A 23,520-nucleotide genomic window follows, 5' to 3' on the forward strand; every position below is an offset into this window, starting at 1 on the left:
GGGACCCAATGGCACCCACACGGCCTGCTTGGGGTCCTCTGTGCCGCCCCCCATACCCCTGCTCTCAGAAGCACCAGCACTGCCGTGCAACTCGGGAGGGGCCCTGTCCTCCAGCTGGGCAGCTTAGTGGCACGACGCTTCTCCCTCCCTCCAGAACCTTTGATGAATCCCAGCTACACTGCCTGGAGCTGGGCTGGTTCGTGGCTTTGGGGAGGACTCGCTGGGCCTCACGGTTTGGTGTAGAGAGCTAGAGGAGGACACTGGGAGACCCCAGGCAGGCCCTTCATCCAGCAAGGACGGCAAGGCCACAGTCTAGCAAGAGCTGGGTTTCCCCCAGGCAGGGGGTCTCTGTCTGGCAGGCGACCAGCACAGGGGCCAGGAGCATCTGCCCGGAACAGGTCACAGCCCAGGCTGGGCTTTGGGGTCGGGTGCTAGGTGCTCACAGGGAGGTTAATCGACTCTCCTCTGTCTCTGTCCCCCATTTCCTCCCCAGGGGGGCTTTCTCTGTTGTCCGGCGCTGTGTCAAGCTCTGCACCGGCCATGAGTATGCAGCCAAGATCATCAACACCAAGAAGCTGTCGGCCAGAGGTAGGCATGGCTGCGCCCGTGGGGGCCGGGCTCCTGTAGGCCTGGAGCGTGGTGGGACGGGGGTGGCATCTCCTCCAGCCTGGTGGGGTCAGCCGCAGGGAGAGGAACCCATCTGCTCAGACTGGGGTCACTCCTTGACCCTGGTCTGGGAGCTCCTGAAGGGCTGGCAGTGGGGGCACTCGGAGGGCTGAAGACTGTCTCGTGACCAATGCTGTGGGGTTACTGGACTGTGGGACCTCTCCAGGGAATGGTTTGCCGAAGTAGGGCAGGGCTCTGGGCCTGCAGGGTTGAGTGTGGTGCTGGGCAGGAGCCCGTCCACCTTGTTGTCCCTCTGGAGCTCTTGCTGGGTGGTGGCCCAGGTTGGGCACACAATAGGACCCTGCCCTCTTGGGGTCCAACAGTGATGTGTGGTGGGGTGCTGCCCTCAGCAGGTTTGTCAGAGTATACAGTTGGGGGCAAGGGGCAGGGATCCAGCAGGCCCCCCGATGGACCCCAGGGCCAGTCAGGAGGAGGCCGGGGACCCCTGGGCAGCACAGTCTGGTGCTGTCTCGCTTGCCTGGGGAACCCCGGTTAGTGTCCAGACACAGATCTGAGCTGAGAGGCTCCTTCTCTGGTCTGAGAGGTGCTGGGCTTGGGTAGTGCTGGCTTACCTTCCCCCCAAGATGTGGGGTCCAGTCTGTGGGGTCTGCAGGTCAGTCTGGTGGACTGCAGGGCACACCGTTGAGTCCCCGTGCGAGTTCTTCAGACCTGTTTCCAGGGGTGGGCTCTCCTGTCCCAGCTCACGGTGGGGGGCCTGCAGGGCCGGCGGAGAGGGTCAGTCCCACGTCCTCAGAGCCTGCTGCCCCCATGCGGGCATGAGCAGGGAGATTCTGGGCAGACCCAGAAGCACGAGCTCCCGACCGTCCCTTGATGACCAGCCCACCCCCTCCCCAGGGGGACAGTGGTGGGCTCTGCTGGCCTCTGTGGGGCTGGCTGTGGTGGCTGGGCTGGGAGGGGGAATGCTGTGGATCTGCTGTGACTCTGTGAGCCAAGGCAGCCCAGAGCACGTGTGCCTGGACAAGGTGCCACCACGGAGTGTGCCCTGGCACGCACACACACGTACACACACTCATGCACGCACGCAGCGCACGCACATGCACACACGCACAGACACAGCACACACGCAGCATGCACCATACATGCAGCACACGCGCCTACATGCAGCACACATGCACACACAGCGCACATGCAGACCAGACACACATGCAAGCAGCTCACACGCATGCACGCAGCTCCTGAGGTCCCCGACACCAGCTGGGGGATGCGAGTGGATGCCGGCTGTCAGCGGTTTGGGAGGATATGGCTGCAGGGGTGGAGTCCCTAAGGCAGGAGGAACATAGGCTTGTTCCAGACCATGGGAGGAGGAGAGGCGGCCCCCCTCAGATGTCCCCTAGACTGTCAAAGCAGTCCCTCTCCCCACGCTTGGCACTGAGCAAACATCCTCGTAAGCCACTGCAACTCCAGGTGTGGGCATGAGCAGGGGGGAGGGCACAGAGCAGTAGGAGGGTCTTGAGGGATGCATAGGAGTTTGTGAGGCCCAAGCAGAAATGGACATGGATATGTTTCTGTGGAATCACGCGGCTCCCCTGCAGTACCCTCCCCGCTGCCCCGTGGGTGCCTTCAACGTGCTCTACAGGCAGGGAGGGTCAGGACCAGCAGAAGCTTCAACTTGCAGGTGTGTTGGGAGAGTACCACTGCACCTGCTCACTCTGCCCCCGCAGGAGTGCACCTTCTCGCCCCTTCCTGGCCTGATGGCCTGCTTTGTTGCCTCTGTGTCCCTGAGGCCAGGCCCCTGGAGCCCCTGCCAGCGTGCGGCTGGGGAGCTATGTGGAGCCTGGGGCTCCCGTCAGCCCTGCTCCTGCCCATGTCCTCACACACGTGTCCTGGGCACAGCCTGGGATGGGTGGTGGGAGCAGGGCCGCAGCAGGGCTGTGGGGAGCCAGAGTGGCTGGCCCGCCCCGTCCCACCTACCCTCGGGGCCCCTGCTACTTTGCCCCTCATGCTCAGTCCTCTGCACTGCCCAGCACTGGGCGGGGGGTCTGGGACATTTTTGTTTCCTTTGTAATTCTTTATCAGGGAAACTTTAAAACATCCCCAAATAGAGAGAAGGGGACAGCATGGTCCCCCAGCTTCGACAACTGTCGACTCTCCGCGGACTCTGCTTCATCTGTAACCCCTGTCCCGCAGCCCATCCCAGATGCCCTGCTGCTCCGCACGTTGTTGCTTAGCACATCTGTCCGAGGGAGGAGCGGTCTACACAGACGACTGGTCGCCTCCCCTCTGCGGAGGCCTCAGGGTCCTCAGGCCCTCCCCAGTCCCTCCCGGCTTTCCTAGCTGAGGGGACAGGGTCTCTGTGCAGACTCTCGCCTTCGTGCTCAGCGTGGGCCAACAGTGGGCTGGGGCTTCACCAAGCCCTCTCCCCCCATGCCTCAGTGTCCCCAGCCATAACAGGGATGAAACTAGTGTGTACTTGTTCCAGATTGTGTGGGGAGTAAGGTGCTTAGGAGTGGCCCACAGGCACAGTGCTGCCCAAGACCTCCCCTCTCTGCCTCGCTCCCTCCCCTTCCTGGCCACCCAGCCTGTAGGTTCCAGGCCCCCTCCTCTGTGAAGCTGCCCTGGGTCCTCCCGCCCAGCTTGGAAATCCCCCAAGTTCTGGAGGCATCTCTCTGCCGATGGCTTGTTCCTGGAGGGCACTATCAGCTCTGTGCCCTTCCTGCTCCCAGACCCTCTGTCAGGCTGCCAGGCAGCTTTCCATAGGCCTCAAGTTCTCCCCTGGCCTGATGCACCGTCTGGCCCTGTCTGCTCCCTCCCACCAGCTCTCCTTAGGCCCTTGGATTAGTCCAGTGCCTCATGCCATTGGGCCTTTGCACGTGTCTGTTCTCTCTGGAAATGATTTTCCCAAACTGTCTGTTGGTGACATTTCTTCAATGTGTCTGCTCTCTGCCTCAGTAGAATGTGGGACCCAAGCACCCTCTTTGTACTATGGCTGTCTTTGCCACCAGACTTATAGGCCCTGGGGGCAGGGCCTGGATCCGCTGGGTTCCCCACCACATCTCCCACTCTGGCCAGAGCCCGGCGCTCCAGAAGTGGTGTGGAGGGGATGGCTACATTCATGGAGTGAATGCATTTTGGTGAGGGGCATACACAAGAGTATACTGGAGATGGGTTAGGCTCCCAGATAGGATGCCGGGTGGGGATGGGGTGGAGGTATCTAGAGGGTTGGGCTGCTGGGTTGGGCCTGTGGGGCATGCCCCTGGTCATCTGGGACATCCGGACACCTGAGCGTGGTTGGGAAACCTGGTGGCCACTCCGTAACTAAATCCCGCCGGGTCACAGAACGTGTCCTGAGCGAGGGCACCCAGCCTGTTCTGTGGCATGTGCCAAACCACTTCCCAGATCTGTGTCCCGCTGTCCTTCTGGGAGGAGGGATGGAGAGGGGCCCATGGATGAGGGGGAGGGACCCAGGGCAAGTGCCTTAGAAAGAGGAGTGGTGGGAAGTGGAGACGCAGAGCCCTTGTCCCCCACCGTCCTGTCCACCTGTTGCTGGGTCCAGTGCACTGTGGAGGGGTCCCCACTCCCCCCCACAGGGTGCAGCAGCCTGGCTCCTTTGAGGCTTCTGGTGATAGAGAAGTGGCCGGCCACACGCAGTGGCCAGGAGCATACAGGCCTTGGACACACGTCACCTGCCCTGCTCAGTCACGGGTGCTCCTGGGAGTGCCAGGACACTGCAGGTGGCCCCCACGGGTGCTGTGTGCTGTGGGGGCTGTAATGCTTCCTGTGTCTCCAAGGGGGGTACAGTGAACACACCTGGATTGCTGGGTACTGTTCACAGAAGCAGCTCGAGGGACGTGAATCACCTGGGGTCAGGGCCTCTAGGCAGCGACCCTGGGTGGTGGCTAAACTCAGAGAAGGAGGGAGCTGCCGAGGAGGGGGGCCTGCCCTGCCCTTCAGCAGCACCGTATCTGCACAAGGCTTCTCCATGACCTTTCTCACTCCCTGTGGTCAGGCTGGGCATACCTTCCTCACCCCCTGTGGTCGGGCTGGGCACCTTATTTCACAAATGAGGGAGCTGAGTCCTACAGAAGTCAGGAGAATTGCTCAGGTTCCCCCAGTGGTGCTGAGCAGAGCCTGGGGCATGGGCAGCTTTAGGGTCCACCCAGCTGGGGGGCCTGATGAGGGTCAGGCATGGGGCTGACCCCACAGAGGAGGGGCTGGTGTCACAGGTGGGGCTGACCACACAGGTGAGGTCAGGTGGGGCTCACAGGTGGGGTTCACCTCAGGGGAGGGGCTCATCTCTGGATGAGGGGACTGAGTGACAGGTGACAGGTGAGGAGATGAAGCCTCGTAAGCCTGTAAGCCTCCTGGGACCCGCAAGCTGATGCTTGGCTCACCCCCAGCTCCTTCCTGGGTCACTTCGGGCTACACTTTCCCTAGGGCCTGCGTGGCTCCTTGTGCCCTGGGGCACCCCTGCACGATGAAAGTGTGATGGGGCGGGGCAGACACAGCCCCCTCCCACCAGAAAGCTGAACCGGCCCCCTTGGCACAACGAGTCCCAGGTTTCCCAGCTTTCGCTGTGGGGTGAGGCGCCCCCTCCATGACCACAGCCCGGCAGCGGGACCCGGGCTCGGTGGAACTGGGTTAATGGAGGACGCAGCGCCGCATTGCAGGGGCGGCTGAGCATGCGCAGCTGGCGCCCCTCCCTCTCTCTCCCTCCCCTGTGCTCCGAGGTGGGGACCCTTCCCCACTGTCCCCTCTCCTCCCTCCTATCCGTTCCCTCCTCCCTCTCCCTCCCTCTCCCCTCCTCCGGATCCGCCTCCCTCTCCTCTCTTAACATCCTCTCCCCCTCCCGCCTGCCCCCTCCCCGTTCCTCCCCAGTCCCAGCCCCAGCGTCCCTGACTGACCCTGACTGACCGACTGACCCGGGCACTCCGGGGCTCCTCCCCGGGCGCTCGCAGCGCCCCCTGGGGCTGAGCCAGGGTCTTACAGTGTCAGCGGGTCCCAATTCCAGATAAACGATAATTTTTTAGAGTAAGCATGTCCCAGACCCCCAACCAACTTTTAGTCCACTTGGCCCTCATGTGGGGGTTCCAGGGGACCCTGGATGGTGGGAGGGGTCCTGCGGGGATTTGGAGGGCGTGGGAATGGGGGCCTCTCCCTCTGCGCCCTCCTGCTCCCGGGCCCTGGCTCTCAGGTCCTGTCCAGGGACCCTCACTCCCGGGTTGGAGGAGGGGGACCGGGGCGCCAGCAGATGGAGCAGGTACTGTAGGTTTCGGACAGACGGTGAGGGAAACCTGAGTACAAATCAGGCGCAAACGGAATAGGCCATGCTTACGCTAGAAAGGGCGTCGCGGTGTGTCTGACTTCGGAACATACTGACACAAAAAGTTTTTGTTGTGATCCGGAACCCGAATTCAGCTGGGCATTTTGTGTTGTGCTGTTGGAAGAATGGGTTCTCGTGGTTAATTTATGAACCAGATCGGCTAAGTTGAAACTTCTGAAAATGGTGGGGGTGGGTCCAGGACGAGGGCAGAGAAGGGGCAAAGGCCAGGCCAGTGGGGGTCCTGGTGGGCTCACAGGTGAGGTGCAGAGCACAGCCTCTGGGGTCCGGGTGACTCTGGAGCGCAGTGGCATTTGTGAAGGCGGAGTCCGTCCCAGGGGCTGGTGTCTGAGCAGTGCTGGTGTTCCCCGTTCTGGGGCTCAGGTGGCTGTGGTGCCTCCCACCCCACTAGGTCGTGGGAGGCACCAGGGGTGAAGGGGCAGTGGCTCCCTGGAAGGTGGACTGGCCCAGGATGATTGGGAAGGTCATTAGGAGGGAATGTCCGTGAACTCCTGTGCCCTGTCCTTCCTGAAATCTGAAGGGACCCTTCCCAGCACCTCTGCCCGTCCCCACATGCACCCGGAGCCCCCCAGAGGTGGATGCAGGCTCAGAGGGGCAGTTCTAGGTCTGAGGACCTGGGTTCTGGCCCCAGCCCTCTGGCTCGGCAGGTCCTGGGGGCGTTGGGGGGCCTGGGTGTCATCTCTGAGTAGGACTGTGGGGGTGAGCCCTGCGCTGTCTGGGGCTGTGCCCAGACTGTAAGGAAGGCATACAGTCTCTGCTCAGCGCCAGGAGCATGGGCTGGCTGTGCTGCTGAGGCCGCGTCGAGGTTGCCACCGGGGGTGGGCGGGGATGGGACCTTACCCAGTAGGACCTGTGATACCAGGGCTAGAGACGAAGTGGAAGAGGAGGCAGTCCCGGGATATCCCGTCACCACGCCCTCTTGTCCTGGAAGGTAGCTGTGTCCCGTCTGACAGCTGACGAGACAGAGGATTCCAGAGGACAGTCACTACCGGGGAGGTTGGGAGTCCTGCCCTGTGGTTGCAGACATGACCCAGCCCAGGACCCAGATGTTGCACAGCTGAGACGGACAGCTGCCTACGCTGCCCAGGCGGGCTGCATGTCACGCAGGCCTGTGGGGTGTACTTGGGGACACGGGAGCAGCCTGGGCTGCGGGAGGCAGGCGTCGGAGTGACTAGAGAGTGGAGTCCCCGGTCTCCACCGTGGGATGTGGTCAGTGTCTCTGAATGATTGCTCTCTGGCACGGGGTAGGAGGGCCCTGCGCCTGGTGTGCCTGGGGAGAGGCTTTGGGGCCAGGGCACTTGCCCTGGGAGGCAGGTTGCCCCGGGCGAGGGGGCTGCACAGCAGGGACCTCACATGTGGGCCCCGTTTCTGAGCTGAGTTGCACCTTGTGTTGGGTGATGGCTGTGGGCCCGGGGGGGGGGGGTGGTGAGGAAGGCCTCCGTCCAGGGGAGACTAGCTGAGGGCGGAGAGGGAGGGCGCTGGGGGCCCAGCTATCCCCCAGCCTCACGGGGCCTGCGCACAGCTCAGAGGCCTGGGTGTGCTGTGGGGGGAGGGCCTGGTGGCTGTCTTTGTCCCTGTGGCAGCTGCAGGATGGCACAGACACCCCTGTGGGGTGGGCGCAGTAATTGCTGGTTGCCAAGTTGCCTTTTTGAAATAAAACTCACACAGAAGTCTGTGCGGGGGATCTTTTCATCTTCCTTGCTCTGCCGGCACCCTGGGGCGCCCGGAGCAGGACTGGGTGCCCCACGGAAGCACTGTGGGCCGGTGGGGGCCTCCCCCCATGGCTGCCTACATGGCAGCCCCCCGCTCCCCCCAGCCTCCCTGGGCCCTACCCCCCATCTCAGAGATGGGGCGAGGGTCGTCGCAGCCCTACCTTGTAGGAGCCCTTGGCAGCTTCAGGGCCTGTGCTGAGCGCGCAGCAGGTGCTGGTCCCAGGTGACCCGGCAGGACCCCGAGCTACCCCTGGAGTCTCCCTGTGAGCCCCATCTGCAGACTCAAGCTGTGGAAGCTCCGACTCAGGGACGTCCTTCCTGAGAGTGGTCTCTTCCCGGCGGCCTGCAGCCTTGTGCCAAGACCCGATGCTGTCAGCTGGACAGAGCCAAGGTGGGATCCCTCACCTCGAATAGGTGTCTTCCCTGACCCACTCCCTCCCCAAGCCACCCCCCTCCCGCTCCTCACGACCCTGCAGGTGTAAGTGTCCAGGGCATCCAGCGGCTCAGCCACAAGGGGGGGGCTGGCTCTGTCCCTGGAGATTTTGAGAATTCGGGAATATGAGAGTTACAGGGGTGATGCTGGATGGCGCGGGTCTGGGGCGATGGGTAATGTGGATATCTGTGAGCCTCCTAGGATTCTAGAAGGCTCCCTCTTGCCATGTGATGGTTCAGGCATGTATATGGGTGGGAAGGAGGGGAGGGACCTCTGAATGACGTCCCAGGGTCCAGTGCGGTGGGTCAGCGGAGGCAGCGGGTTCTCATCTTGTGCGGTGCTGCTGAAAACCCCCGGCGATTGGATCGAGGACACCTGCCGGGGTCTCAAGCAGCTTGTGGCATGGGGCTGGAGGAGGGAAGCAGGAAAACAGGCCAGGTGCTCAGCTCTTCAAGGCAGGCTGGGAGTGGGGAGACGGAGGTGGGGCCAGGACAAGGGGCTGGGGTCTCGTGTCTGTTGAGTCCTCTCCCTGGAATCCCCCCACCCTTTCTGCATGTGGGAAACAGACTCAGAGCGAGGCTTGGCTGCTCCAGGGTCCCCACGTCCACCGGAGGTTGGAACATGGGCAGTCCCCCAGCTCCATGATCCTAGTTTAGCTTCCCGGCTGGTTTATCTTGGAGGGAACAGGATCCCAGGCAGCCCAGGCCCTGTGGAGCCAGCAGCTGAATGCAGGATAGGACGAGGGGGCCGGCTCCCCCAAGTCCCCTGAGGCGGTCAGCACCTGGCCTTCTCCTGGGGGGTGCTCTGTCTCTGGCTGGTTGTGGCCCTCATGGCTGGGGAATGTGTCGGGCTTCCCATGGCTTTGCCCACCCCTCTGTGCCACCAGACCCTCCAGTGCTGGTCCATGTCTGCTTCTGGGACAAGGGCACACACACACATACTCCCAAATCCCGCAGCCCGAGGGCTGCCCATCCTGTCCTGCGGCCTTGGTGGGCACTCATGTATGTCCATGCGGAAGTGGATGGTGACCCTGGGCGGGGCCTGACCTTGACACAGATCCCCACAGGCTTTGTCTGTCCAGGAGCTGCTGACTTGGTAGGCCATGCTGGGGAGCAGCCGCTGTAGCCTGTGACCTTGGCTGGCTTCCTGACGTGTCCCAGTCTCCCTACCTCAGGCCCGAGCCCTCTGCCATCCCTGCGTCCCTGGGTCATCCTGCAGACAGGGTGGGGGAGCCGATGGTGGCCCTGGTGCTGGCGGGGCTCCCCAGTGAACACAGCCTGCCTGTCCCATCCCAGGGGTCCTTGGGGGTCCAGTGGCTGCCCTCTCAGCCCCTGCTGCCCACCAGGCTATATGGGCTTTTGTGTGGGATTTCATATTCCATCCAGTACGACTGCTGGTTTTCCCAAGAGGTGGCTCACTTGCCTCAGGCCAAACCTTGGCATGCAGGGAGTGGGGGCAGGGCCGGGGGGGGGGGGACGGCTGGCAGCTCCTCCTGCCAGGTGGGCCGTCTCCCCCTCCCATCCCTCCTCCGCCCACACCAGTGCCTCGCGGGCGTCCTTCTGCCAGTGACAGCTCTGCTGCTGCTCCTGGCAGCTGGCGAAGGGCCAGGTGCCCACGCACGTCCCTCCTGTCCCCCTTCTCCTGGCACTGCCCCATCTCTACTCTGAGTCACCCACAGCCGGGGAGCAGGTGGGGGCTGGGGGGACGGGTGTCAGGGCTTTGCGGACCACATCCCTGAGGGGCCGAGAGGAGCCCATGGTCTGGGGTCGCGTCCTGGCCTTGGGGACCAAGTGCCTCTGTGCACCTGCTTCCTTTTCTGGGACTGCCTTGGAGGCCCTCCCTGGTGGGGCCCTGCCTGGGGGAAACCCTGGCTGGGGGGGGCCCCGCCTGGGGGAGACCCTGCCTGGGGGCACTTGCTGTGTGGAGCTGGCCATTTCTTGGGGCATTACTGGAATGAGGGTGAGGCCTGCTGTGTAGTGGAGCAGGTGGCTCCCATGTGTGGCCTCGTGTGGCAGGCACCTGTCCCTTCCTGATCCTTGGGGGCCCCTGCCCATCGCCCTCCTGGCTTGGCAATGGCAGCCTGGAGCAGCCCCTGCCTCCTCCTGCTCACAAGGGGCTCCTGAGGTCTGGCAGCTGCTGCCCCATGGAGGGTGTGCAGGGCTCTGCTGCCCCCTTTCCTGGCCCCCAGCCTCTGAGCCTGGTCGAACTCACCTTGGGAACACCGAGGGCGCAGGGTGAACCTGGCACAGATGTGGTGATGGAAACCCAGGAGAGTTTCTTGGTGGTGCAGGCCACGGGCTGCTGGTGGCAACCTCATGCGTGCACGCGGCTAGATCTCAGGCAGGTGGCAGTGGGGTCATAGCTGTGGTTTTGTTTTGCTGCGTTGGATGCACTCTGTCGTGGGTTGTAAGTGAATGTTGGTTTTATCTGTAACCCTTTCTCTCTGGTTGGAGAACAAAGATCTGGTCCTCATGGGCACAGGTGTGCAAACATGTGTCGCATGTGCAAGAGGCATCTCCAGCGGGCACGGGCTTGTGCAGGGTGTCTGAGCATTGAGGAGACGGTTGAACTTGGGAGTCCCCAAGCACTGTGACAATCGCGTCTGTCCCCCGTGAGCACTTGTTCCTCCAAAACCTCTCTCTGGTATGGGGGGCCCCCTTGAGGCTCCTGCAGGGCCGCATGAGGCCCTCCGCCTCTTCTGTCCCCGGGGCTCACATCACGGCTGCACCTGCTCCGTGTGGCCTGGACCTGTGTGTGGGCCCGGGGTCCCTAGACACAGTCCGTGCTGGCTTCCTGCAGGTCTTCAGGAGGGAAGGGGGCAGAGGGACCTCCCCTCTATGAGCAGGTTTGCCCTCATTCCCTGGGACCCCCACTCCTGTCCCCATCCTGTTCCCTGTCACCCTCAGGCTCATCCATGGAAGGCCGCAAGGGTGCCGTCCCTGGGGCCGGTGCATGTGGAAGGAGATGCAGGCTGGGCCTGACGTGGGAGACTGGGGAGAGGAGGCCGCCCTATGGGGCCGGGACATGTGGGGTGTCAGGCCAGATTCTTGGGGCTCTGTCGACCTTAGCACAGGCACCATATGCGTCCTGTGACATGTGCCAGCGTTCCGTACCAACACACTAACTGGGGCACTGGGGCCCCAAGCGGCAGGTACTGGGCTACAGGGCAATTCTGGGTGCCCCAGACACATAGGGCAGCTGGCCACAGCTGTGGAAGGGCTCTTCTGAGGGTTGTGGCCAGTGTCAGCTGGCCTGGTTGCTCAGACTTTGTAGCCCTCCAGCACTGGCAGGTACCTGGTGAGGCCCCGGGGTAGCCTGCTGCCCCCAGCCAGGATGTCATTGCACAGGATGCGGCTAGGAAGGGTGCTGGGCTGGAGGTCCTGGGGTGCTGGTGAGCCCTGGGCAGGGTGGGCAGCGTTTCAGCTGCATTCCGCCCCAGGCCTGCTCAGTGATCACTGCCATGGTGTCTGAGGTCCCGCGGCCAGAGCCCCAAGAAGGAGGTGGGTGCAGCCTTGAGTAGGTGTGGCGAGTTCCCGGGGCCGGTCAGGGGCACTGCTGCCCGCTGGGGAATGGAATGGGCTGGGAGCACCCTCTTGGTCCAGGTGAGCGTTTAGGGCTGGGACGTGCTCCTCATGGACCAGACTCGGTTATATTTGACTCACTTCACCGTGACCACAATGGGGTTCTTCATGCAGAAGTTAAGGAATAACTGGGGTACTGCTGCGGGAAGGGATGTAAGCCTGAGGGCAGAGTGGAGCACTGACTTTGTGTGTGGGGACAGCTTCCCGTCCCATCACATCCTGGCTCAGGGGTGTCAGTTTAGATGAGCCCTGACTCCGTGGGCGGGGACAGCCTCCCGTCCCCGTCCCATCCTGTCCTGGCTCAGGGGTGTCAGCTTAGATGAGCACTTCCCAGGCAGATGTCGCCGTGGCAGGTTTTTGGGACATGCCCTCATCAATCAGTGGCTTTGTGCTTGTTGGAGACGGGATCAGACCCTTTTTTTAAAAATACAATATTTTGCTTCATCATAAAAGGAACACGAGATTGTTTGCAAGTTGGGGGAAAATGTAAAGAAAAAAGTAATATATTGTTTAATGATTCCATCCTTCTGATTCTTAGGGGGAAACGCGGTCACGGTCTAGGGGTGGGGTGCGTGCTCTCACACGCCTGTTGTGACTTCGTGTCAGAGCCTCTCCCCACCCCATGCGGCCGGCCTGACAGCGAGGGGGACAGCCCGCCCGGAAGGTCAGGGACTTGCTGGGGCCACAGGTGGGTACCGGCAAGCGGCCCATCGGCTAGGCTCCCCTTCTCTCCCCACTGCGCACTTGGGAGTTGGCCAGTCCCAGGGATGGGGCTGCGTCCTCAGGGACAGCTTTCAGGAGGAAAAGACAGTCTCTCCAGTTGCATATTTCTGAAAAGGGGATTCCCAGGTGCATTTTCCTCCTGTCTTTATATATGAAAATAACCCCAGCTCCCTCCGCCTGACCCCCCTGAGAGCTCTCCCTGCCTCTGCCCCGGTCCACACGCGGGCGGGCTTCCCTGTGTCATCCACACGCGGGGGAGGCGGCTCTGATGGTCCTGGGACGGTTGGCAAAATTGGAACACGGATGGGTTGGTTCCCGTTCTGTAGCGCGTTCGGTGTTCTGCACTGAGGTCATGCCCTAGAGCGCCCTCGCTCTCAGGATGCGTTCCCGGGCTGTCACCTGTTAGGAGGACGGGGACCTTGGGGCTTCTCTCAGACGCTCAGAAAAGTGTGTGTGTACGGAAGGGCAGATTATGCAGAAGTGCTTTTTCTGAGGACATGGTAGTGTCTGTGCAACTTTCTCTAGATTTGAAAACCATTCAGAGTAGTCACTTAAGAGAAAGCCCCGGGAACAAAAAAGTGAGGCTGTGGTTGCTCCCATTGCACCTGCAGGGCTGGTCCTGGCCGTGGCGACAGCCCCTTCCCACGAAGATGGGAGATGAGATGTGGCCCCTCAGCCGCGTCTTGCATCGTCTGTCCTGAGTTTCATCCGATGGCAGACGGGGATCCGTGCTGTGTGTGTTCTCTCGCAATTGTGCTGGACTCGTCCCTCCAGACGGTGACGCTTGGACCCACCCCCAGTGCCCGCTGTCACAAACACTGCTGCATCCTTCTGTGGGCTCAGCTCCCGCCTCAGAGGGGACGGGGTGGCACCTGGGTGTGTTGCGCCGGGAGTTCAGGGGAGGGAGCGTGGGGTGGGGTGAGGCTCAGGCCCTCTGGCCAGTGCCCACCTGCTGTCCTGCCAGAGCCCTCCCAGTGCCAGGGCACCTGGCCACACAGGGCGGGGGCTTAGTGTTTCTGGGGGCTTCCGTGCTGGGAGGTGGGGGGGCCAGCTGGACCGGAGGTGTCCCAGAGAGAGTTCTGTCTGCAGGCATGACATTCCCGCTCAGGAGAAGCACAGGTGTGTTCACAAATCTGTCCGAGCCCAGCACTGGCATGCGGGCCCGGGAGAGCCCACCACAGATGCGGCAGCCGGCTCCCTTCCTGCAGAAGGGCCTTCTGGTGCCTGGGTCTGTTGCCCCCAAGCCCAGGCCATGCTGGGGGCCAGCAGGTTGTGGGGAGGGTGCGGAGTCGCTTGCTCATTTGTCATACCTGGCAAAGGCTGCCGCATACGCTGGGATGGGCCTATGGTATGCACCTGCTGGCGCAGCGCCCTGCGCCCCATACCCTTGCTCTGAGGGGCTCAGGACCCCTGGTGCCCCGCCCCGGGTGCATCCCACCCTGCAGCAGCTGCCATCCTGAGTGGGGAACCCCCTGCCTCTCTTGACGGTCTGGCCACAGTGTGTGCCCGGCCACCTGTGTGTGCTGACCTCCAAACGAAAGTGCGTTTTGGGTCTCCCTCTGTGAGTGGCTTGTCCTCTGGTATGTGTTGGGGGCTGCGGTGCTGCTGTCGCCAAAGGCTGCGTGCTGTTGTGCGGCCATAACCACCTTCGTTGTGCCTTCTCTAGTCAACGGAAAGGAGGGTTTTTCCAGTATTTTGTTCTTAAGGTCTCCATTAAATTTTAAAATCTTCCTGCTACCCTGATTGTCTGGAATAGACGTTTCTGGTAAGTGGTTCAGTCCTCAGAGAGCCAGCCTCTGGAACAGAAGCGCTGGCCTCGAGGGAGGGGGGTTGCTGGGAGGGCTCCTGGGACCCTGCTGGCTGGGGCCCTGCCCGGCAACAGCCACGTTTTGCCAGCCCCGCAGCCACTGGCGGACACGCTAGGCTTCAGTAGGAGGCTCCAGGGAGTCTGGAATCGGGACACGGTGAAGGATAGATTGGCGCCGTCAGCTCTGCCATGACACGTGCAGCATTTTCTCTTCCTGAAGCGCCTGGGGCTCCCCACCTCTGCCTCCGTGGGCCTCTCGAGGCGAACACTTGGCAGCCTCTTCCTGCCCTGGTGCTGCCAGCCAGGGTCTCTGGGCGGTTGGCCGGTACGTGCAGAAGAAGGCAGTGGGCACCTCCCCGGGCTGGGAGTGTGTCTGGCAACCACTGGTCTTGGCAGTGTTGGGCATGGGGGGGTTACTGGCTGCTGGGGCACGGGGGGGGGGGTCACACTGTGTTGCTCTCTGTCCGCAGATCACCAGAAGCTGGAGAGAGAGGCTCGGATCTGCCGTCTTCTGAAGCATTCCAACATCGGTGAGCTGCCGTCTTGGGCGTGGGGGCAGGGGTGCCATCTTTCTGCCCCCTGGCCAACGACCTTTCTGTCCCGGAGATTACACCGCAGAGGGACACCCAGAGGCCGCCTTTGCTTTTTCCATAGAAGTGTCCCATCCTTGGGCACCTGGCAGTGGTTTTCTCTTCTGACCTCCAGGGGCCCTGGGGGTTCTGGGCAGCTGCCTGTGCAGCTCTGCCTGGATGGGTCTCGGCCCATCAGCCCATCACTCTAACTCCCAGCTGGATTCCTGGCAGAAACATTGTGTGGTTTCAGAAAAGCCGCAAGACAGTCCAGTTAAGAAGAAAAACGTTTGGGAACCAAAAACCTCAAAGGCCACGTCAAGCGCCATCCTGGCCTGAGGTCTGAGGGCTTACTCTGGAGGGCCACCGTTGTCCCCTGCTGGTCATTGCCACTGTGCCCTGGGGGTTTAGAGTCTGGGGAGCCTGGGGCCATGGCCTCAAGGATGGTGACCCTTTTTCTGAAAGCCCAGATCACCTCCTTGTGCACCCACAGGACCCTGGAAGTCAGCTTGGGCCTCTTGGGCCGCTCAACCTGCACTCAGCCCCGTGCCCCACCACCCACCCTGGTGGCTCGGGGGTAGTCCCTGCCTTCTGCCCCAGGGAGCAGGTGTGTGTGTCCACCTGCCTGCCCGGCCCCACCTCTGGCCCTGGAGGGACTTCCAAGGAGTCCCCTATGCGAAGCAGCCGGGAAGCACAGAGGGGCCAGTGGGTTTGCTGCCCTGGGGGCACCCAGGGAGCTGGTCAGGGTAGGCTCAGGGCCCCTCCTGCCACGATTCCAGCTCTGTTGGGCCAGGACAGAGCCCAGGACTCTGTTTAAAAGGAACGACAGATGGGGTGGCTTGGTCACTTCTGGAGCCCCTGGCCTGTAGGGAGGTACATGCCACTCCCAGCTCCCAGGCTGTGGCCTCAGCCGTGGGGAGCCCAGGAGGCTGTAGGAAGCCTGGGCCGCTCCTCAGAGCCAGTCCTGGGAGCTCCCCCCGAGGCTCTGCCCTGCAGGACCTGTGGGAGTGGCGGTGAAGGCAGACCCCCACTTCTAGACAGCCCCCCACCGTGCCCGCAGGCGGCTCCAGTCCTGGGCCCGGGCCAGGCACTTGCACTTGTAGATTCTCAAGCTGTGTGTGTTGGGCCCACTGGCGTGCAGGCTTCTGACTCAGAGGCCTGGTATGGGCCCAGGAACCGGAGCCTTCCCCAGCGAGCCTGGTGATTCTGATGCCGACGTCCACAGGACCCCAGTCACTCTTCACTGGCAGGGTTGGGGGAGCACGTGGGTCTGCAGTGGGCTTCCATCAGACCCTCTGCCGCCCCTGCTGTTGCGCTCTGTGCGTCGGAGCCCGGCAGCAGGCACTAGCTCACCCCCACCGCTGCCCCTTGCCAGTCGCCTCCCCTGCATCGTCTGAGCACCAGCCAAGAGTGGGTCAGGAATTCCTTTCAATAGGGGAGGACCCTGGTGTTCTCTGGGTGGGTGTTTGTGACAGTCTTCAAAAGACATCTCCTTGCCCTGCCTGGAGGCCCATGTTGTTCCTGGTCAGCTGTATCAGTCCCTGAGTCTTCATAGCAGCTTTATTCCAGAGCATGGGGGGTACGGGGGCAGAGCCAAGACGGGGGAGGGGCTGCAGAGAGAACATTCCAGAACACGGGGGAGGCAGAGCCAAGGCGAGGGGGATGCAGAGGGAACATTCCAGAACATGGGACAGGCAGAGCTGATGGGGGTGCAGAAGGAACATTCTAGAACATGGGGAGGCAGAGCTGAGACAGAGGTGCAGAAGGAATATTCTCTGTATACTCAGGAGGGGCTCTCTGGGGAGTAGTGGGAGAGGTCTAGGGGAGGTGAAGGGGTCCCCTTGCTCCCAGGCCTGGGTCTTCCCAGCCCTACTGTAGACAGAAGTGTTTGCAGTGCCCCTGGGACAGGCAGTGGGATGTTGTTCGTCCCACTGGTGCGGGACAGGGGCACCGGGAGGGGCTGTTCCTCGGAGCAACTGTGTTCAGAGCGTGGGGCGGGAAGGAACCTCTATTTCCCCATCTGTGAATTGGGGGTGGGCCTTCACAGGGAGTCCCTGGGAGGCCCTGAGAGGAGACAGGTGGACAGCAGGCGCAGTGAGCCCCGGCCTGCAGAGGGGACTTGGGGAGGCTTGGGGTCAGAGTCACGGCGGGGGCCCAACCTTCCTGCGGACAGGCTGTTACGGCTCTGAGCCCCTGCAGGGTCTGTGTGTGACGAGCGGGGCTACACAGGCCACAGGCTTCTGTGGTTCTTAACCCACATGAGTCACGGGGCCTGCTGCATAACAGGCAGCAAAGCTCAGCCCATGGGCGCTGATTGTGGGTTCGAGAGCTGTGGGGCTGGGGGCTCGGGCCTGGTACGCAGCCTGTGGGATCCGTGCAGAATGGCTGTGCTGGGCTCGAGAAAGCAGGACGGGCCTGGGCCTGGGCCTGGGCCCAGGCGGCTCCTCCAGGGCTCCCATGCAGTGTGGACACCAGCTCAGGCTGGTGAAGGTTTGCCTGCGTGTCTGGGGTTTGCTTGCAGGCTGTGGCTCACATGGTTGCCAGGGTCTCATCAGGACCACGTGCGTGTCTTTAGCACGTGGCAGGAGGTCCCCAGAGTGCGTAATGACAGGGATTCAGAGGGAGCCGGATAGGTAAGGGAGGGAGAACGAGAATTCTGACCACCTTTGAACGTGGGGTTCGGTGGCAGTGTGTGTGTTCACAGCGTTGCGTGGTCACTGCCGCTCCCTGTGTCCGCACTTCTCATCGTCCCGGTGAGGGTCTGCGCCCGGGGAACATGACCTCCCATTGGGCCGCCCAGGCCCGGGGAACTGCCCCGCGCTGCGTGCGTGGGTCGGTCCCACGAGGACCCCCACGGCGGTGGGATCACACATCGGTCCCTTCGCCATGCTCGTTCCGCTCGGCATCGCACCCTCAGCATCCGTCCCTGTTGAAGCAAGTTACGGGATTTCCTTGCTTTTCCAGGCTCCGTTATAGCCGGTCGTGTGGACGGAGCGCGGTTGGCTTCCGCTCACCCGACAGCGGAACCGTGGCTTCTTGCCCCCTGTCGGCCTTGCACACGGTGCTGCCGTGGACATGGCCGCGCGCGGAGGGTGGGCACCCGTGTGACTCCCGTGCTCCCTCTTTGGTGACACGTGCAGCAGTGGAACGGCTGGTCACCGGCCGGTCGGTGGGGGTCACTCTGCAGGCCCACCATGCTCCTCGAGCCAGCCTGGGGGTCCACGCCACAGCCCTGCTGCAGGGGAGGGGAGGGAGCGATGCTGTCCGTGCAGCGGGGGCCCATCCCCGCCGCGGGCACCTGAGGCCTCTGTTGACCTGTCATGCTGGGAGCGGGCTTCACGGGGCCAGCTGCCCATCACCAGCCGCCTGTCACCCACCATCCGGGCAGAGCGCTCCCCAGCGGCTGCAGGTTCTCCTCAGAGACAAGGGGCTGCTGCACAGAGAACGCAGCTGTGTGGCCTGGTTTCAGCAGTGCCTTTTGTGGGGACGGGAGTAGGGGTGGGTGTCTGGGATGCCTGACCCAGTGTCCCCCCAGCCTCCTCCAACCCCCCCAGCCTCCCCCACTCTCCCCCAACCTCCCAGCCTCCCCCACTCTCCAGCCGCCCTCTGGCCTCTCTCTGTTCTCCTCCAGCCTCCCCCAGCCTTCCCGATCTCCCTCCAACCTCCCCAGCCTCCCCTCCAGCTTCCCACAGTCTCATCCCAGCCTCTCCCCAGTCTCCCAGCAGCCTCCTCACCACCTGCACTCAGCCTGCCTCTGCAGTGACCTTTTATTTTCAGGACCTGGCTCAGTGATGGCAAGTCTCCGCCTTTGGTTTCTGGGGTGGGCTTCTTTGCTGGGTGGTTCACCCCTGAGCTGGGCAGGTGGGCACCAAGGAGTACATGCCATGGGGGGACCTCCTGCCTGGGCAGTGGAGAAGGGTCTCCGGTCTCCCGCTGCTCAGCCCCGCAGCTGGTGAAGTTATGCATCTGGGCCGGGCCCTCCTGCCGCAGGCAGCAAGGGTATCCCCAGGGCAGTCCAGAGGCTGCCTGGGAGAGTTGGAGGGTCTCCCCCTGAGAACGCCTTGGCCTGGGACTCAGGGACAGGCCCTGGAAGAGCTGTGGCCCTGGCAAGGGGAGCATCCTGGGTACACCCCTGTGCCCTCTGTGTGGCGGCCCCACAGGGCTTCCGGGCTGGCCTCTTGGGAGTGCACAGGACTGTGTCGTAGCCGCGCGCCCTACCCAGTATCACAAGTGTCCTGCTTTACTTGGGCGGATTTTGCGACAAGTCACTTTCGGTAGCCTCGGCTCTGTCAGGAATCAGTCTGATGTGCTAAATCGCTTTCCTTCTAAACCGTTAAAATAATGTGCGACTGCTTGTTAAATGTTAAAAATGTTTTCTTTTTCTTTTTTTTTTTTTTTTAAAGAAAAGGGTTCAAGTGCACACAGCCTCCACGTCCCCCAGGTGCCCTGTGTCTCCCAGGCGAGGCGGTTGGACCCGCCAGCAGGCCTAAGAGCCTGACCCCCTCCCACCAGCACTGGAGGCCGGGGCCTCCCACAGCCCTCCTGGACCACTGGGGATCCCCCAGGGAAGGCGAGGAAGGCCCCCAGGAATGTCCCTCCGGGGGCCCTGGGCCTGCCTTGCTTGGTGTGCCAGGGCAGGTGGCTGGGCCGAGGAGGCAACACCTAGAGGGGGTGAGCGTCTGTTCCCTGCACTGATTTCCAAGACAGTCCTAGAAGGAGGGTGCTGTGGGCAGGGCTCTGTTGGGTGCTGGGGAGAATTAGGCCAGCCTGAGGGCATCAGTGGGCAGGAGGGAGGTCAGTATCGGCTTTGCGCGCCCAGCAGTCTCCATGACATCCCTGGGAGAGGGGACGGAGCCCAGGTAGTTGGCGGAGGCCGGGGACCCGGGAAGACCTCACATCACGATCATGGGGCCAGGAGAGGTGAAGCTGAATAGGACAAGGCTGGACGGCAGTCAGAGCCACAGAGCCAGAAACGGGAGGGCAGCTGCCCGAGGAGCTGGCCCCGGAGTTGGCACGGGTGCCCCTTCCCGGTGACCAGACACTCTGACTGCTTGGGCAGGAGCCCGCTCTCGGTGCCTGACTTCGGCCTGGGTCAGCCACCGCTGCTGCCAGACTGTGCTTCCAGGCATGAAGATGCTGGCGGCCGGGTTCCCGGGAAGGTTATGGCGGGAGGAAGTAGGAGGCCTACAGGGCAGGCCACGAGGGCAGCGTGGAGAGTGCGAGCAATGGGCTGTGGCCAACCCTCCTGGCGCTGGCGGCCTGCCCTGCGCGGAGAGGCCCAAGGAGCCACAGCCCTGGGGATTCCGAGCCCCCACTCTGCACACGGCTTGGTCTTCGGGGAACCGCACCTCTCCGCTGTGTGCACGGCCCCTCGCATGCTGGTGAGCAGGCGGGGTGCTCAGGGCGGCATCTGCCGGAGGCAGGATCTGGCACAGGGGGTGGTATCCAGAGTGATCCGTTCCTAGAGATGCGTGCTGTTCGGCATGGGGTGTGTCTCTGGCTCCACGGGGTGGCGGGCATGTGCTGGCCTTGTATGCTGTCCACTTGCTGGCTCATGGATGCAAGCCGGCACCCTTGGGCCGGGCGCTGCTCCAGGCTCAGGGACGCGCACAGCAGGCCAGCCAGGCTGGGGAGCACCTGGGGCCCGAACCCAGGGCCCGAGCTTTTTGAAGTGGTGGCACACTGGTTGGCCTTCACTTGTCCCAAGAGGCAGATGACAGGGCCCCACGGTGCTCCTGTCCTGTGAGTGGCTCCTTTCCAGGGCCTGGTCCAGCGAGTCGCAACCCTAGGGCCCCACCTTGCCTGCGGCCCCCTGTCCCCTGGCTGAGGGGCTGAGAGGGACCCAAGTCTCTGTCTGGCAGAGGAAAGAGGACCTTGGACACCTGGAGCCCCCTGGATGTCCGCCTGGGACCCACGGCTCTCCCGTTGGGCTCTGTCCTGCAGTGCCCCCCTCCTGTGGGGAGCCCCAGGCCCTTGTCTGGATGGGTGGGCCCCCTCCATGAAGGAGGGGTGCTGCATGGAGAGGGCGGGTCCTGGGCTGGGCCAGCCCCTCACGGCCTCTTCTGTCCCCACAGTGCGGCTGCACGACAGCATCTCTGAGGAAGGGTTCCACTACCTGGTCTTTGATCTGTAAGTGTCTGAGCTGGGAACGCTCCACTGCACGGCTCTGAGGGTGGGCAGGGGAGGGGCAGAAAGGGGGGCATCCGAGGCTTCCACAGCCCCTGCCTCCCAGGCCTCCTCCCTTCCAGGCTCACCAGCACAGCCTCCCCACCGGCTGTGTCTGGAGTCCCACAAGCTTGGGGCTGCCCCCTGGGCCCTTTGGGCGGGGCGTAGGGGTGAGGGAAGGGAGGACCCGAGGGGTGGTCGTGGCCTTTCCTTTGCAGGTGTTCCCTGGGGTCCTCATCACAGCCGACTGGCGTGAGTGTGTGTGTCCTCGTGATCATGTGCGGTTTCTGGGGGTGCGTGCACGTATGTGTGTCTGTGTGTCTGTGTGTCCACGCGTGTGCGTGTGTGGCGTCCGATGTGCGGGCTTTGGGGCCTCTGGTGCCTCTTCCTTCCTGCCTGATTCAGGAGCAGTGAGCTCATCCCTGTCCGTCCCTGGCCGCTCCCACTGTGCGGCTATATTTAGCTGCCCGTGAGTCACTGCAGCTGGGGCCCTGGAAGTGGGTGGGCAGGGGCCACGGGCTTCGGGCGGCCCCTAGTGGCCTCTTGATGGCCACAAGGCCAGGGTGCTGTCACCTGTGTGATGGGACACCTGCCTGGGGCAGCTGCTCCTCCCTCTAGGACAGATGCTGCCATAGCCACAGAGCCCTCAGCGCCCTCTGGGTCCCGTGGTCGAGAGGGGCCAGGACTGTCCCTGGAGGGGCTTGGTCCTCTCTCATTCCCCCAGTGTCCCACCAGACCGTGCTCTGAGGCAGCCCAGGCTGTGCTGGGACACAGCTGTCACTGCCAGGCTGAGGTTGTGCCCTAAAGGTCTGTCCCATGGTCCCTGCAGAGGGGGACAAGCTTGCTGTCCCTCCACCCCGTGTGCCCCTAGACCCACCCAGTGTCACAGGGAGTGTAGCGGCCATGCGGCTAGAGGGTGGCTGTGCCTGGGCCCTGGTGGCAGACAGCTGGGTGGGTGTGATTCAGAAGACAGGAGGTAGGGAACGCGGTGTGGGTGTTGTGTGCACGCTCGTGTGTTCCTGCATGCGGTGCACGTGTGTAACTGTGTGTGTGTGTCTGCACATGTGTGGGTTCATGTTTCTTGGCCTACATGACAGGCAAGTGTGGGGAGCCCAGAGAGGAGTACTTGGCGGTGTTTCTGGGGGGGCGGGGCAGGGGAAGGGCCCAGGCCCTGCACGCCCTCCCTGAAAGCCTCTGTGGCCCATAGGCCTGCGGTGGTCCTGACCCTGCAGAGGCCTCTGTCCCGGGGCCTCAAGCAGCTGCTTCTGGGGTGGGCCGGGAGGGAGCGGGGAGTGTCGGATAGGCCCTGCCCCACCACAGCCCCTCCAGCCATGCAGCATCCCCCGCTATGTGGCACTAGAACCGGGGAACCACTTCTTGCCTGGGTTGATGTCACCTTCCAGAGGCCCTGAGTTTGGGGAAAGTGTGGACTCAGGAGTTGACAGGTTTCCCCACTCCCACCCCTGGGAATGTCACAAGGACTTGGGGACAGCTGCACATCAGCCATGTTGTCCCTCTGGGGCCAGGGGGAACAGGAGGAGATGTTGGCCTCTGGGTCAGGTTGCCTCTCGGCTGCATGAGACGTCACCTTCCCCCTGCCAGCAGCCAAGTCTCTGCCCTGCTGCTCTGGACTGCATGGCCCAGGTGCGGGGACCCACAGGCCTGTCCCCAGCCCAGGCGAGGTCTCGCTCCCGGGGGGGCTCCCTGGGTTCGGACTCGGTCTGCAGAGCCTCGCCTGGGAGTCCGGGTGCGGGGAGGTAAACAGTGAGTCCCCTCTCCTGGGTGGAGCCCTGACTGCACCTCCTCGCTCCATGCACACACGGATATACACGCGCACGTGGACACACACACACGCGCAGATGGACAGACACGGATATACATGCGCACGTGGACACACACGCACGTGCACATGGACACATGCACATGGACACACACAGACATGGACACACACACATGCACGGATACACACGTGCACATGGACACACGTGCGCACATGGACACACGCACTCGGGCACACGCACGCACACATGGACACACACAGGCACACACATGCGTGCATGTGCACACGGGTGTGCATGCACGCGCCTGTGGCACAGGCTGGCACACACACACACGCCGAGGCACACATGTGCACACGCCCGCAAGGCTCAGCCTCCATTAGGCTGTTGCTGGCTCTGAGCCTTGGGGTCTTCTGGTGGCAGGTCAGAAGCCAAGAGCTCCTTTCTCCCGAGTGCTTGGCATGTCCAGGGGCGTCAGAAGCAGGTGTGTTGCCGGAGAGGGGCATGCTGAGCCCTGACAGGTCCTGTGTGTCTTGCCGTCTGACTTTAAGGGAGCGTCGACCCACGCCAGGGGCGCCCACTCAAGCAGGCCCGGTGCCTGTCGCCCCTGCCACAAGCCAGCCCGCCCAAGCAGAGGCACAGAAATGAGGCCCACACAATTCCCACCTTCGTGAACAGAAATGCAGATGGAGAGGGTGCAGCCCTTGGGGACAGCACGGCTGCAGAGGGAGGCAGCTCTCGGCCTGCCTGTCTCAGCGGTGGGAAGCCTGGCCAGAACCTGTGGAGC

The 23,520-nt window shown here is 62.9% G+C and overlaps 1 protein-coding gene across 10 annotated transcripts in view; it reads left to right on the forward strand.

Annotated features, from left to right (window-relative positions):
- CAMK2B (calcium/calmodulin dependent protein kinase II beta) overlaps positions 1-23,520 on the forward strand; it is a 79,020-nt gene that overhangs the window by 27,459 nt on the left and 28,041 nt on the right. For all 10 annotated transcript variants that reach the window (XR_009352769.1, XM_059170709.1, XM_059170713.1 and 7 more), the window contains exons 2-4: positions 494-588; positions 14,692-14,751; positions 20,865-20,919. Coding sequence is in view for 9 of the 10 variants with exons in the window: in XM_059170709.1 (XP_059026692.1) it covers positions 494-588; positions 14,692-14,751; positions 20,865-20,919 (210 nt within the window). In the remaining variant the exon portion in view is untranslated. The remainder of the gene's footprint in view (positions 1-493; positions 589-14,691; positions 14,752-20,864; positions 20,920-23,520) is intronic.

Source organism: Mustela lutreola, chromosome 4 (assembly GCF_030435805.1).
Source record: "Mustela lutreola isolate mMusLut2 chromosome 4, mMusLut2.pri, whole genome shotgun sequence".
Classification (NCBI taxonomy): domain Eukaryota; kingdom Metazoa; phylum Chordata; class Mammalia; order Carnivora; family Mustelidae; genus Mustela; species Mustela lutreola.